Raw genomic sequence first — 17,013 nt, forward strand, 5'->3', positions numbered from 1 at the left:
TGTTTTGGGACTGTGGGAGGAAACCAGAGCACCAGGAGGAAACCCTCCTGGGAGGTAGCACCCCAGGTCCAAAACTGAACCCCGTGCCCCAGCGCTGTGATAACCACTGCAGCTCCTTGGTCATATCACGTCATGTACCTGTCTTTTGTATTGTGTACTCTATTCTTTTAATTTACACTTTTCTACGTAGCAAGGGCGATCAGACTATAACGCACTGTGTCGCAGCGCGCTTGGCTTATTAAAAAGATCGACTGTTTAATCATTCCTCATTAATTGTACAACTTAGTATGGACGTTCATAGCTATCACCCGCCCCGTATACCGGCAGCGAACTTCGTGACAGATGCTGAACTTGCAGCTCGCGTACCGTACTCTCATAAAAAGGGACCAGCCCTCCCAGCAACCCATACCCACGGTGTGTTTGACATCCTTCCTGCAGCTCTTCAGCAGAAGGGAGGTACAGTATAGTGACCGGCCGGCGTACCGCGCATACCAGGGGCCTGACGGAGGGAGCTCAGGCTGGGCATTCCCTTCTGCGCGCGCACACCCCTGCAGTGAGTCACGCAGATGACAGGTTGTGGGCAGAGTACCCCACGCCCACGTGTTTGTATACCCCACTCCCTGGACGACCGCGAGGGCGGTAACTGTAAGGGCAGAAATCACGGAAGGCATTCCGCGACCTGGCAGCTTTCTCGGGTTAAGAGCCAAAAATTCCAGGTTTTGTTCCACAATATCAGTGTCGGGGCTCGGACTCTCATGCATTTTCAGCGAGACTGGACGTTCAGAAATTGATAAAATTAATAATTACAATGCAGGCTGGCTGTGTTGCAAAAGCCCAACGAGTTTCTATAACACTTGATTTTCCCGGTCCTACAGTTATATATTATGTTTTGTAAATATCAGTTACAGGCTTTCAGATATGTAAATAGTTTAAAAAATAATAATAATAATAGGGAAATTGATATAAACTTTGATAAATGGTAGGATGTATGTAGTGAAGTTGGACTTCTTCCTTTTTAATAGACAATAATGGGTTTTCGAATTGTCAGATATGAGTATTTGCTTACTTCTTTCATTTAGCAAGCAATGCGTCTTATTTTTAAAGGAAAGGGGTTTTATGTGATTCGTAATAGTTATTTTTCATTTTCCTTACAAGTAGGAGTTTCAAAACGAGCTCCATAACTGCTGTTCAATATTGTTTTTAACATGGTACAGTATCTGCATATGATCTTTTCCACAGTGCCTCCAAAAAGACCGACCATAAATCCGCCCCATCATTCCCTTACAATATATTAGAGTCTAATCTCTTGTCGCTTTTTATTAAAATGGACCACCAGCATTCAGATCCGAGGTTACCCTGAGCGAGGTTCATTGACTGTATTTCGGTATCCATGTGAACCAGACAAAATGAACAATAACTCAGTAGTAAACATGCTGTCCATGAGCACATTTCCAAGCGGTTTCCTGCGCGATTACGCATCTTGTGTTGTGGGATATATCGGGAATGGAGCTGTCAGAGCTGGGCGCACCCTGACGTAGCACACGCTCTCCAGGGCGTTGTTCTTCTATAATGAGAAACTTTATAACTGCGGCGTTACCTCTGGCATCAAAATACTCGCTGAAGTTTGGGCTGGAGAACTGCTGCAGGACGTTTCTCTCGAGATTCTTTGCTGAATTCTTGCTCTCCTGCTTGGTCTGCTTTGTGCTCGGATCATTTCAAAGTTGCTAGTATTAAGTAAGTTTGATATATTATTTCGCTCTGAATTTTTTTCACCCTTTTCTCGTCTTTTGGAAATATGGTTTTTTTCTTTCTGCTTCTTTTGGATGAACTACACTATCGCGTTCCTCCGGGATTATACTGAAACCTGTGTACCGTACTCCTATGTTTTCTTTAAACTAACAGCTGGACAAGATTTAGATTGTTTTAAATTAAAGAATGCGATGTTTTTGTTAAGCAGATTTCTGTAACCAGTTTTAGTTTATAGTGTGCTTGTATATATAGTTTTTTTAGATTGCTACTATTTTATTCGCTTATTTTCTAACTCTTCTTCAGGATCCCTAGAAGATACTAAGTAATCAGATGCATGCTGAAATCCACGTTCAATTTCTTAGACTTTCATTTGGAGTTTTGTGGTACTAAATAAGAATATACACCATTTGACTATCTTTAGGCTAACAGTAAACAGCCCTTTACTATTCAAGTATTTGGACGGACCAGGATAATGTTTGATTTTCTTAGTTTGCGTGGACAGGGCTGGAGAGAGAAAGCTTTAATGTTGGAGCGCCTGAATACTGGCTTTGTAACCGAGTAACGGTCTGAGTCGCTATAACAGTACCGCTTTGGAATGCTTGGACTCTGATCCAGAAAATGTAGACACAGTAAAAACATTGATCGAATATTAAGCCTTGAGAGAGCTGGAAACCCACATGACGTTAATAATATAGTTTTATTAACGATAGAAAAGGGGGGAAATTTGAAATAAAATTGTTAAAGAATTTAAAGATTATTTCGCTTTATATCAGTGCTGGTGACTAACCAGAACGGCAAACATTATTCATTCTTAATGTTTAATGCGATTTTTACCTTAATTGACGCGTTTTGTTAGAAAAACTGTAAGATCTACATGATGTTGTTTTATACATACATTCAAAAAAGGTTACATTTCTAACTTTTCTGTAAAATTATGTGATTCGAACATACGCAATTCAAAAGCTCAGCTTTACTAGAGAAAGTTTTGTTTTTTTTTTCTGTCCTCCAACGATCCGAACATTAATTTAAAACGGTAACACACTTGAAAGGGCGCTCCCTACTGTGGAAATTTGGCGCGGCATTAACTGCGTGACACACCCATCGCTCTGCGGCGCCTGCAGTAGTAACTGTTGCAGATGCAACTTCTTTCACACAGCGGGTTAAATCCTCGTTTTCTCCTTTCCTTAGATCTAACTGAAAAATGCTGCTCCTGTTGCTGGGAATCATCATTTTGCACATTGCTGCTTTGGTGCTTCTATTTGTATCAACCATTGTTAGCGTGAGTATACTGTTAATATAAATATTATCCGTTAACTGGTGGATTTAAAAAGACCCGTTTTCTTGGTGGAGTCACATTATTGTTGTTGTTCGGTGAAAAGTAAAAACAAACTTCCTTGCGTCATGGTTTCTCTAAGAATGTGTTTAGTGACTTTTTAACAACATTTAAGTTTCAGAAACATGGTGCCTCGTTATCGGAATTGAACGCACAAACCATTATTTTGCGGGTAGCATTTATTTTAACCCGAAACACGCGCAAAATAATGCTTTGTTGGATAAATTTGATCTTCGATATATTTGTTTTGGGTGTTTGAGTATTTTAGTTAAGAACAGTTTCTATCAAATGCAGAATTACTGAAACAGATGATGTCATTATCGTTTGCTACATTCAACATACTAAGCTTTCTTACAGCCTTTGTGATTTTGATTCTGAAAGCCTAAGCAATCTTAGTACGGGAGATGTCGACCCTCGAAACAAAATTATAATGATGACTACGTTCTTCGGCAAACCTCTGCACTGAAGCTCTGGTCTCAACACTTCATCTGCGCGCTGTGTTCTGTTACAGGCTTGGGCATATGACGGAAACACTAGTTCTGATCTTTGGTCAAACTGCACTACAACCAATGGAGGGAGTCACTGTGACCAAGCTTTCACAGGGGGTGAGTCAAAATATGAAATATGTTTACTACTTCACCCTCAACTACCTTTTTCCACAGTTAGTTTTTGGATTGTGCCTTTTTTCTTTTAAATGATTTGACGTATATACTCTTAGACATATAGTTCTTTAGACCCTATCACCTCCACACAATTGCATTTGCTACAAAAGCATTTTGTTCCCGCATTTCTATGTACTTAATTCTCACTTTATTCTCTTGCCTGATTTGTTTTCGTAACTCAATGGATATGCAGAAGGACTTTCCATTTTAGGACCCAGAACTAAAACTTAACAGGTTTAGACTAACAATGTAGGCTAGTATTGAGTACTGACCTATTTATAATTGTTTAGCTATGGTGTAAAATAACTGTCCCGTTCCCATTGCCTGCTCTCGGAGTAGGAGTGGGTGTGTCCACACTCGGTTTTAACTATATGCTGCCATCTAGGGGCATGAGTGTGTAAAGCGTTATATGCTGCAGGATGAGATGCCACTCTTGCTTTGTACACTCCCTACTGGCTCCATATAAATAGTCGTAGTGGTATTTCCATAGTCAGTTCCTCGTGTTTCAAGTTGTGGTTTGAATGTGCCGGCCATTTAAAGTATGTTAAGGCCTGACAGGGTTAGCTCGCAGTAGTCTATTCTGAAGAAGGCTAAAAGACTAGTATCACTTCTGAGAACATACTGTGCCACTATCCCATTCGCACCCAGGTGTCAGATTACAGAATCAGTTGGGCTAATATAATAAGAACAGTAATAGGCAATGGGTGGGTTTAAGGCCGGAGTAACACATGAAAATTTACTTATGTCACTTCTGCAAATAGACTTTCGGACTAATTAGTAAATGATGGCTTTTCTGCAGCCACAGCTCTGGAGCTGCTTGGTTTCATAGCGACAACAGTGAACTGTTTGCTATGAGTAAGGCAGGGTGTTTCTCGCTCCAAGAAGGCGGAGCAGAACTACACTGCTGATTTAGTCCAAATCTCCATGACACCTCAGCCAATGCCCATCTGTTATTTGCCAGTTCCACTTGGCGGAATTATAGATCCTTCCACCATTATCAACATCATGGCCAATACAGGCTGGTAGACAACATTCTGAATACATCAATCTGTGGAACATATGTTCCGATTACTGTCAGAGCTTTCTTTTATCCTGCTGTATTAGTAAGAACCTGGACCTGACTTATTCATAAATCTCATGGTTGGATAAATCAAATCGGCTCATGACAAAAGTGGAACAAGGTTGCTTAATAAATCTGTCATATGTTTGGTCATCACAGGATGGAAGGGTCTGTTCTTTTAGTCCAGTTGGCTGCCAGTGCAATTTGGTGCATTCTGGGAACCGGTTGGCAAATAATGTGAACGAGCATTTCCAGATAAAAACGTTTATCCAGATAAAGAAATACAATACTAAAGGCAGTCAGCAGCCTCAGGTTTTTCACAAGAGCCCACAGAAAGCAGGACATGTAATGACGGAATATTTAAAGACCTTAACTTAAGCTCAGGGTTACAGGGGCTCATTATGATCTAATGCTGGCATGTGCCTCTTTATGAGTGGAGACAAAAAGGCGAACATGCTCAGTATTGTAGAGCTCGGCCACTCCCAGCAAAGACTGTTATCCCTGCCAGAGGATGTTCCCATTGTCTGTTCATGAGCAACTATCAGGAGGACCTCAAAATAGAGTAGGGAAGAAGGCTGTGGTTGAAAAGGAAGCAATCCATTGTCTTCTTGTTAAGTCTATTACAGACAAGTCAGGCTGGTTAAATTTAGTACAGGGATGTAGCTGACTGCTCTAGAGAAGACGAGCAATAACAGGGATTTGCGTAAACTAGATGACCACACCTTACATTAGCAAACTCATGCTATGTCCACTGCTATAAACAGGAAGAGACAGGCACTCTGATCAGGTGAACAAGCTTTTATCCTTATTAAAACATATGATTTCCTGTGAAGCCCCTCAAGTCTCTGGGTGATGAAAGGTACCAGTTAAATCTTAAACCACACGGTAGGTTGTACACATACTGTATGCTGCCTCAAACTATTCAGTGATAAATCCAGTTGTCTGCATCACAAACTACTTTAAACAATTTTCCAGGCCAGTTTTGCACTGATCCAGCTTAAGTATTCAATCATTCTGTTTCCTGCAATGTCAAGTTATGGATTGAGTAGGATCGACCATTGGCCTGAAATATAAGTTCCCTCCCTTTTCTCCTTGTAGAATTAGATAATGTAAGAGTATTTTAGAAAGAAATTAATCTCCTTCTCTGGACTTTGTGATTTGTTATCAGAGTAAGTTTATATTTTTTTGTAAAATATGATCAAATGAATTAGGAGGTAAACTCTTATGTGACATTCATTTATGTTATCTGTTGTATAAAATGGCTACTTTGGTAAGTATGGTACTCATGCTTAGCTAAGTTCCTAAAATGCAAGTGTCACTGGCAAACAACCTGAGCCCTTTAAAACAGAGGCATAGTGAGGAATGTACAGCATAAATTAAGCAGGGGGTAATATACTACCAGGTTTTAACTTAATTATATGTGCCTCTGAGCTTATTTGTGCAGATTGTCAACACGATAAATAGAATGTGAGTTTCAATCAACAGCTGAAGATCAACATGCTAGGTAAAAAAGGAAAAATGTGGAACAGTTATCTTTCATATTGTGTTTAACAACCTGACTTTTTTCTTGGAGAGTAAAATAGTCCGTGGATCTTCTTGAAACATTAGATGATGGATGACTTGATGTTGCTGAGGAGACTGAAAGAGTGGGCAATGAATGAACATCAGCACACAAGGCCCAGCGTTTAAATTTCTCTAACCAGCCTAATCTATCGTCAGTAAACAAAATACACTCTGACAGAAAATGACTACAGAACCAATGAAATTAATTTGTTTTAAGGTTAAGTATTTTGACTGGTAAGGTGTGTTGACATTATATGTTTGAGGGGTTCCTTTACATAAGAAAAATTAATTTATATCCTATTAGTTAATATATTTAGCCTTGGTGCAAATCAATTTCATGTTGCAGTTTCAATTATTATGGCAAAATAATATTAAAATAATAACATTTTTAGTAAATTGACGTGTGCATCAGTATCACGGGTATTGAACCATTCAACCCAATGCATTGTGTATAGTGCAGCCTAGTTTTCATATGGATTGCTCTTGCAAAACTAACTGGAGGTGCTACAGCACTCTGGGACAAGAATTCCGTGGCATGAAGTCTGAGCTAAAATTGGATCGCAGACACAGCTAAACATGAGATGAGATATTTGTCAGAATTGCCCTGCGAGATTTTGAGTTCACTTCAGAAATATATCCTCATGAGTGCTGCATGGGTAACCCCCATAGCACGAGATTTACTATATCGCCTTCTTTGATGCACAGGGATATTTTAGCTATTGAAAGCCAGAGCCTCTTTCTGAAGGGTAAACATGGTTGGCATTGCTCACATTAAAATACTCTGTTTTTTAAAGGGTGTGTTGCACATTATCCTTCACAAGCTTTTCATCTATGTCCAATGTGATAAAAAGTTTCCGCTAGTTTGAGTTAGGTTGTAAGAGATGTAGCTTCCGCCTTTCAGGTATTTGCATTCTGCATTAGGAGCAGAGGAAACTATCTAGTGCTGCGGCACACAATAGAGAGATCAAAGGAAAACTCTGGTCTCCTACAGTACCTTTCTGTGCCTCACAAAGTTGCACACACAACCAATAATGTGGTATATCCAAATTAATTATTTTACTCATTTGACCTTTGAAATAATCAGATAAATTATGTAAATACCCATATAGATAAGCATTTAGGGTCTAGAACAGAAAAGGCAAGTGCCCAAACACGTTTTGTCTTCCAGTTACTCTATATGTATATCAACAGCAGCATTATGAGCCTGTAGGCTGATTGTGTCAGACCTCAAGTTCTAAGACCTACATCCCATTGTGTTGACTATAGATGCTGTGAAGGAGGTGCCATCCTTCAAACATCATGCTCAGTCACTTACTTTGTACAGGAGTAAATATTTAATATTTTCTGAAGATGTTTATTATATCATTGTCATCTAGGATGTCAACTTACTGGATAAAGAGAACCGCCGGCCGCTCAGCAGAATCTGAAGAATGTGAAATGTATATATTTTAGAGCTATAAATTCTTCTCAGTCTGATCAATATTTTGCACCTAGCAATTTCAGTGCATTTCTTTTTAAATAAAGGAAACTCGTCGGCACAAACATCAAAGCTTCCAGAACAAAATCTCAGAACAAATTCTGCAATATTGATATTCATTCCATTACAACAGTTTCCTTAGGAAAGCACTCTTTAAAATTAGATACAGCATTAACCATAATACGCATAGACAGTGTCTCACCCACCATGAAATGTAATGGACAGAGGCAGACAGCTTTGACTTTTTCAAAGGTATGGCACACTGCCTGTAGGATACTCAAAACAATTTTATATCAACATATAAAAACCTAGTCCAAAGGCATTAGTATTTTCTTAGATTTACAATATTTGTTTCCTGTTTTTGTGGATGTGAAGGCAAGTGGTTAGAGAGCACAGTATTAAGGCTATTTAGGAATCGTGTGGCTACTTTGAAAACGGAATGCATGACTACAGTACTCAGAAGAGCCGTTCCATTCACACTACAGCTCCTTCTCCCATGCAGGTCCCCAGTTAGACCTGTGTGCATTCCCATTTGACTTGCAATACAATTAACAGCTGGATACTTGTCCCTGTGTTGGATACCATCATTTAAAAACTACATGTTTTCATTCCAGCGCAAACACTGTAGCAGGAGTTACGGTTACTGAACTGTAATTTTATCTGAAATCCACACAGGGAGATGCTGCCACACTCACACAAGCTGATAAATTAAAATAAATGACAATAGCAATGGTAGCAATTTAGAAATCTGATAAGAAAGAACAACATTCAAATAATGGTCTCTGTGTTATAGAGTACATACATGATCTATGCATCTACTGTATATAACCCCCCCCCCCCATCAAGGTATTTTCCAAAACATTTTTCAGTGCCATGTGTGTTTGTAAAGTGTTTGTAGGTGAGCACAACCCATCATTTGCCTCGGGATGACAAAAGTAAAAATAGTTCACTTTTACTTTATAATCCAGAGACAAATGTTTAACTCTTCTTGTGCGAGTCGGAAAATTCAAGTAAAAAAAACATGTGTTTTTATTAGTTTCTGTGTGTCGACTTTGATCTGCACCTCTCTTGTGGTGGGGTGGTTGGTGCCAGACAAGCCTCTTGTCTAGACCTTAGTGCATGCTGGGATAATCCTCAGGGAAGACTCTGCCTTGACACTGTTGTCCCTCTTGCCTTTCAGAGTGGATCCAAGCAGTCCAAGCTCTCATGATCCTGTCCATCATCTTCAGCGTCCTGTCCTTGTTTCTCTTCTTCTGCCAGCTCTTCACTCTCCAGAAAGGTGGACGTTTCTTCCTCACTGGAATCTTCCAAATACTTGCAAGTAAGTATTGCTTTATCAGTGGACTTTTGTGCAAAAGATGTGGATATGCACAGAATGGCATGTGGAAAACACTGTTTGATCGAAATCTCAAAAACATCTGTAGTGGATGCTATGATAGTGAATATTACTTCAATGAACTCCTAAAGAAGTGCTTTAATTCTTTTGTGGAATGATCTGAATGGATCTTTGCCATAAGAAATGACACTGCAAGAAATTATGTTTGTAAAATTCGGTGGTTACTCAGGAAGAAATGGGACGTGAACACACTACGTCAGGAGGGAGTGGATCAAGGAAGGGCAATATTGTGGTTTCTTTTGTCATACTTCTATAGAAAGAACACGCTAGTCATAAAAATATTAAGTTTTAAAAGAATTGCACATGTGAGCAAACCACATGTAAAGAAAGATACGTCTATTTAACAATCAAGAGGCAAGTTATGCAAAGATTCTCAAATGTGCTATGTGGAGTGAGAACCTGAGGGTTGTCATTTGTTTAATAAGGGTGGTTAAACCATGGCAGTAGCCAAGCAGGAGCTCTTGCCATTTCTTTACTAATGTATTTGAAAAAACAGAGTCTTTTTCTAACCTGTTCAGGTTAGAAGACGGGTTTGCTAACAAAAATTTGTATATCAAAAATGCCAAGCATCTGTGCTCGCCATTCACTTCCACTTCTTTGAAAGTACAAGTACTGTAAGTAAGCGAGCAATTGTTTTTTGTCACCGGTTTATACTTCCTCTTTAAGAACATCAGTTGAACCTAGGCCAAAAACTGCACAGAGCTCCATCTCAGCAGACAGAGGTAGCTTTGAGCCCATGTGCCTTGCGATAATTGTGCTGGTGTAGGCAGCACAGAGTACTTGGAGTCTAAGTAGAAGTGTGACTGCAGCCTATTGTGCTTTCCCTCCCACCTGACTTAGTCCAACGTTTGCGGCGCCCTCTGTCTTTGTACAGCAAGCCCGCGAGGGAAAAATAAAACTGTGAATAGCCCATTACTGGATGTTAGAAAAACCTGTTCCCACGCGTGCTGGGGTTGGCGCAGAGAAACAGAGAGAGTGACTGAAGTGCAAATGTCATCAGTACGGGCCGGTGGGAGAACCTCCACGCTGAGCAGACAAACTGCAGTCAAAGTCTTGACTTCAAGTCACCATAATACAAACCCGGAGGCTTGGAAGTCGTTAAAATGTCTTTTTTGTGAGATTTAACCAAACACATATATTTCATTCTGAAAGAAAAACATCCCTGACATCACCTCAGTAGCTGTAGAACAGCTGAACGCTCAACATGTATGTTGTATTGCGTCAATACGGTCACAAGCAGTCATTTTGCAGCATAGTTTTTTATTATACTACCCCCCCCCCCCCCAAACCCCAACTACTGTATAACGAGAGATTTGGAATTCAGTCCGTTTTAGAAAATGGTTTTATGCTCTTATACATGATCTGCAATGATTTTTCCCTTCTCTTTCGTGCAGGTCTCTTTGTGATGAGCGGAGCGATCATTTACACAGTAAAAAGCACGGAGTGGTTGTCGCAGGCTGCCACATATGGGTTTGCCTATATACTGGCATGGGTGGCATTCCCCTTGGCGCTGATCAGTGGATTAATCTACGTCATCTTGAGAAAACGTGAATGAGTTCTCCTTCTAAAGCACCAAGACATCAGTACTACAGCGTCCACAGCCAAATTGAAACGGATACAAGCGATAAAAAACAAAATTACTGTTATAGTTTGAAGATGTATATAGTATCTATGGTTTAAACCTATTTATAACACTTTTTACATACATGTATATAGTATTGTGTTGCTTTGTTGACAATGATTCTCTGTTTGAGCTTTGTTAAGCTAATGAAGTGCCTCCAGAACACTCTTGTCATGGTGAAATAACCACCTTTTTTATTTTTTTTATCTTTCAACCAACAAACACAACGGAAACCTAAGAGATTTCGGTATTTTAACCAACGCGCATGTATGAATTAGAAGTCTAGAGATGATTTGTTTTAACTGTGCTCGTTTTAGGGGGAAAAAAAAGCTACCAACAAAAAAAAGACTGCTAGAATAAACAATTTAAAAAGTAGCTTGATGACTTTGAAACATTATTTTTCTCTTTGTGATGATAAACCAAAAATAGGTCTTTTCTTAATTTTTTTGTTGAAAAAATGGTGCTATGTATTCTACCATTCCTATTATTGATAATCACTTAGCCCTCTCTCAAGAGTCAATTAACACAATTTAAATAATAAAATGAACAGCATTTTAAAAAAGGAATTGACTTCAATGTAATGTACTTGTACCTAACTGCTTCTGTACATAGAGGATTATACTAAATTTTCTTTTTTTAAATAAAAGCATTTAAAGAAAACTATAATGGCTTGACGTGTTAGTGAAGCTAACAGTTCAACAATATAGCTGGGGATGAACTTTACTGTCATACCGCCTATTCATATTAAAACTAAAATACTAAAAGGTGTTAAAATATTATAACCACTTTTATGTCGACAGTAGCATAGGTTATTAAGATGTCAGGTAGAATTTGAGTTTAAAATTCTTCATGTTTGTCGTGCATGCTTGACAGAAATCCTTCCCATCGTCCCTTTCACTGGAATGTTGGATGTGTTTGGGAAGGCTAAAAGAACTTAAAACTACAAAGAAATCTGCGTTTTGTTTTTCTTAGTTTTCATTAGAGAGCATGTGTTTATGTGATATTGCTGCTGAGTGAGTTCAATTAGATACTAACCTGTTTCCTGGTTGTCTGCTTATGAAAGGGGCATTATAATGGCTTGACTCTTACCTGTAGCATGATGATTTTAGCAGCTGGGAATGGTGGCAGTGGCTGACAGCTATTCACACTGGGGCTGAGCCATGTGCAGTATTGAGGAATAAGTCGACTCAGCAGAATGCAAAGCACTAGGCTGGCAAGATGGAAAGTATTTCCAGTTTAAGAGCAAAACTTTGAGTACTATTGAGCCAGCTGGAAAACTGTTCTCCCACCTCTTAAAATACTTCAGTGAAGCCTTTTGCCATTTCCTGTCCTTGCTGTTATAAACACTAAAAACAGAAAGCAAGGCCTGGAGTGATTAACAACTCAGCCTTGTTTCAAACATGGCTCTCAGTGGTTTTACTTTTAGTTTAAATTGAGCATAGTTTTCTCATGTGATGTGTCAACCTGTACAGCAATTTCAGTGCATCAGCCACGTTTCACAATAAACCTCCTTAAGGCAAATTGTAAATAGCATTTCATGCAGGATATAGGATATCATGATATTTAAGTGGATATTAAAGTGCAAAAAAAAAACATTGTGCTCTTGCAAGGCAAAGGATTTGGTTTGAGTTAAAAATGTAAAATAGCTGTGAAAATTACACAAGATGTGTTTTTAAAACAAAGCAGAATACAATAAGGAGGAGATAGCTCCTTTTTGAATATTAGTGATACTAGTAGTCACTCCAGTGATGGTAGTTTCCAGACCAATAATGCCTAAATGTATTCAGATGGCATTGGTACAAATAGAGAAGACAATAATAATAATCACAATGTTGTTATATTTGTTGGTTATTGGATTAACTTCCTGTTAGCAAAAATGTTTGGCAAAGCAGCAAGTGAACTATGTTTTATCTGCCTTTTTGATGTTAAAGATAATACAAATACTAAAACAGCATAGCCATACTGTAAATCTATTGTCTAAGGCAGCCAAGTTCTAAACATTTCTGTTACTAAGTACTCTTGTATTAGATGCTTCTGTTTGGTAAACCACTTTGTTACTTTAAAATGCCACAGACACACATCTGTTGCATCTTTCAACCAAAGCTGAGATTCATGTTACAAGCCTGGTATCACATACCCAGTGATCTCATTACTGGTTTATTTTTTGCATGTGGGTTTTATTTCTCTGTGATTGCCAGTAATGTGTAACATTGAAATTGGGAGGGGGAGGAGGTGGAAATGGAGATGTCTGGAATGGGATTTTCAGTCCCACTTGGAAAACACACAATTATGTTACAAGAGTAATAAGACAAAAAAACTTAAATTCTGCAAATTCAGCCTAGCCTGAAGTGTCAGTAGGGGTGAGATCTTGCTATTGATTGTCAATGCAGCTTGTCTTCCCAGTTGTTGCCAAATACTTTGTTTCGTTTTTTTTAAAGAGCAAATCATTCTGTAAAGGCAACAATGTACATTGTGTTGCTAATTGGTCTCCCAGCAGTGTGAAAGTGTATTAATGTGATTTCTAACTCTTCTCATCTTATGTAAGGGAGTAGAATATGCTGATTTATTTTTGAGCAATTGAATGTTATAAAGTGTTTGTAACGCTTGTCCTTGGTGACACAAGAAATTTAGTTTGTCCCTGTTCCTTTAATTTGTAACCTCTGTAACCAATCATCATGTTTCTTGTTGCCTGTTAGTGGTGGTGTGGGGGTTAAGAAAACACAGGAAGTCAGTCTGAGGGGATCTGAGGTCTCTGATGAAGTCTGGCATTCTGCTAACATGGTGGGTGGATACAGTCTGAAATATACTTGACATGTTTTGTGTTTTTACATTTAAAAGTAATTCAAATAAAAAAAGATGATTACTACCAAAGACATCCCTGTCATAATTGTGTCATCTGTGTGAAACTTTTAGGGCAGTGTTAGGGTTTTTCTTCAGAAAAAAGGTAGCAACCTGGAATTAGCACAGTGGTTCTTGCAGCCTGCTTTCTGAAAGCTAGTTCTTCTTTACATATGGATTGGTGTGCATTGTTCCAGATCCACAGTCTTGAAAAAAAGAGAACTATTTTAGGTCCGATAGCCAAATCCGTGAATATACAGCACACTTCAGTTACACAAGGATGACTGAATACGTATTACATAGAGTGGAGTTATAATCGAACCATCCACTGAGAAAGACCATACATTAGTTTCTCAGTTGGTTTTCTTGGAGGTGAATATCAGAGTGCTACAATGTGCCGCAGGTCTCAGCACGGAACACCCCACGGGCAGCAGCAAAAGCCTACTGTAGGTGCAGGTTACCGGAAAGCAGCACAGTTTATCGATCAGTCTGGCGAGGTGACGCTTGAGCACTACAGAAATGTGATACCAGCTGAGATCCAACACGTGGGGAGAGTAAGACGTCACCTTATGTCACCGCCTCCCCCCCCCTTAAAATCCACGTTCTCCGCTGTGCTTAATGGCTCTCTCTGGTCTTTCTTTTGGCCTTCCTGTGAGAGATACTTTTGGAGCTTTTGTTTAAGCATTTTCAAAGCGATATGAACATTTCAAAGACGCGTGTGAGAGGCCAGGCTGAGCAGTGTCTCAGCTGCCGCGCTGGAAGGGAAGCACTAGTAACGCGCACTACATTCCTAGCGGATCATTGGATCACAGCATAAAACTAACTTCAGTGCTCGTCGTTTTTGTGTTGGGAGTGCAAGGCCGTCCTACAAAAACAATTACTGTGAACAATACGTTGAAAGTTATCCACTTCCAGTTTAAAATACGTGTGAACTTGGAAATCGTTAACTTCAAACCCCCTAGTTGTAACCAGTGGAGAAACGTATCTCTCATCGAAAACAATATAATGAAACAAAAGTCAATTTAAGAAAAAAAACCACAATGAGCCAAATATAAGCGTTCCTGAATCCTGTCTTCGGGTTCTTAGATGACTAAAAATGTTATGTACTATAAACTAGGAATCTAATTCGTTTTGAGTACAACGTGGTTAAAAAGTAATGTAAAAGGAAACGAGAATCTTGCAAAAATCAACGAGACCCAGTCTTGTCATATTGCTAGCAAAAAAAAACATTTTACCAGTGCAGAAAAACCTACATATTTTTAAATAATACGAAGCATAATTAACTCTTAGTATTAAGACGAAAATGTGAAACGTCAGCGTAGTTAAGAGTTTTCCAAAGGTCAACAAACGTGCGTACAAAGCACGCAACTACACGCCTCCATTAATGCTAATCCAGGGCAGTTCTTCCAGTCAGACTGAAATAAACCCTTCGTATCCACGCCTACATCTCCATACATGAAGCAACAGCGCCACATAGCGTTCACGGCCACGAAGACTTATTCAGGTCTATCTAAACTGACCTACAGTACATCAAAGACAACATATCACACATTACAAAAAAAATCTTCTTTTCGCTTTTTATTACCTCCTTTTTGAATTTTAAAATAATTCTCAAAGACAAAATGTTTGCATTAATTAAAACTTGAGCAACCCAAAGAGTTTCTGTGCTGCTCCGTGGCAAAATGGGATGATGATCTGTATAATCTCGCTCAGATATATTTCATGCTTCAAATCGTATTTCAATTTGGTGCACATTCTAGCTGCGCTAAATAAAACGACAGGGTTACGCTACAGAGCCTTTGTAGCTTTTCATGATACACTACTGCCCCTTGTGGTTAAAAGGAACAGCGACCTTATGCTGTTCCAAGATAAAAATCTTTTCTCTGCATTTAATAATGATTACGAATAATTCAAATATGTACACACATATGCCAACTTTATTACGGTATCATATTATAAAGTTTATTTTTTAATTTCTAAAGACAAGATTGCTTTAATGTTATACATTTGTTTTCAATTAATTAGCAGCCGGACCCTACATATTTATCTGGTGAAATACTACCCTGAAGAAGTGATGATTATCTTTGCCCTCTTTGTGCGAATCTCAGACCGTAAGTTGACTCCTAGGTTTTTTATACTAATATGTAAAAAAAAAAGCCTCAATGTGAAACATTTTTTATAAAACTCTCCATGACTTCTCAGATTTTCATAACTACCATGACCAATGAATGGCTGTCCCACAGAAGTACATCATATTTAATCAGTTTAGACCAGTTATGACTCCATAACAGCCTTCTTTAAAAAAAAAACACACAGAATGCTCTAGGTGTTTTCTGTCTTAGATTAGGAAAGGCCTGAGCTATAAATCTATGCTCTGCTTCTTGTTAGTGGAGCCATTTAAGAAAAGACAAGCCATCCAGTTCAAACCAGGCCTGCTGAAAATCTGCCCCCTCAAACCGATGTTGTGCAGTGAATACCAAATAGCAGAAAAAACACTGTGTGAGATCAGATCTGTCCCAAGAGCATGGGAACTAATTTTGGCTTATTAAAATGCTTGCAAGATCATTAATTGGAAATTTGCTCATTAGGTTTAATTGATGTTTTTATGCTGCGTATATGATAGGGTATCTGATGCTACTTATTTCCTTTGTTTGTGCTCAGTCTTCTGATTTTAACCATCCTTAAGTTCTGCTCATTTGTATATGTTTAGTACATATCTGTGTAAATCTGCCATTTGCTTGCTACATTAAGGAGCTGTTCAATCGTGGTGGATGTCTGATGTCTGATGAGCAATTGGAGGAATTATTACAAGTCATTACTGCAACAGGATCATTCACAAAGACGGAAACATTAAATAAAGGCATCAGGAACGCTTACAAGCATGCACTAGTTATTCCAGATTTTGCACATATTCAGCAAAATAATTGATTAATTGATTTAATGCCTTAAACACGAAAACTGCAAGACTTGAGACTGATATAGAAAATAGACAACCAAGATGAGATACACAAGTATACACAAAATAAGCCCCCTAGAGCACGGGACCTTTAGGGGTCCACAGAGACCGTCCAAGGTGTCTTAAAAAAAAGGGAATCTTCTCAAAAAGTTTCTAATGGTGTGTTCAAGCAACACTCTTATATAGTGGATCTCCTCTGTCAGTACCCAGGGGTATCAGGTTTTTGTTTTTAATGTGTTTTATTGTGACATTATTCATAAGAAATATGCACTGCATTTGGACAAATGTCTTTAAAGAAAGAGATTTATTGAAAAGGGGTGCTTGAGGGAAAAAGGTTGGAAATCCCCGCTCTAAAGTA

At 38.8% G+C, this 17,013-nt stretch overlaps 1 protein-coding gene across 1 annotated transcript; it reads left to right on the forward strand.

Moving 5' to 3' along the window:
• The first annotated feature begins 1,538 nt into the window (after positions 1–1,538).
• On the forward strand, positions 1,539–13,732 carry pmp22b (peripheral myelin protein 22b). Its single transcript, XM_088927331.1, has 5 exons — positions 1,539–1,734; positions 2,938–3,028; positions 3,594–3,687; positions 9,025–9,165; positions 10,635–13,732. The coding sequence occupies exons 2-5, from the start codon at positions 2,951–2,953 to the stop codon at positions 10,793–10,795; spliced, it is 474 nt and encodes a 157-aa protein (XP_088783457.1). The 5' UTR covers positions 1,539–1,734; positions 2,938–2,950; the 3' UTR covers positions 10,796–13,732.
• The last annotated feature ends 3,281 nt before the right edge of the window (positions 13,733–17,013 follow it).

This window comes from Atractosteus spatula, chromosome 11 (genome assembly GCF_055471065.1).
Source record: "Atractosteus spatula isolate fAtrSpa1 chromosome 11, fAtrSpa1.hap1, whole genome shotgun sequence".
In the NCBI taxonomy this organism is placed as follows: Eukaryota; Metazoa; Chordata; class Actinopteri; order Semionotiformes; family Lepisosteidae; genus Atractosteus; species Atractosteus spatula.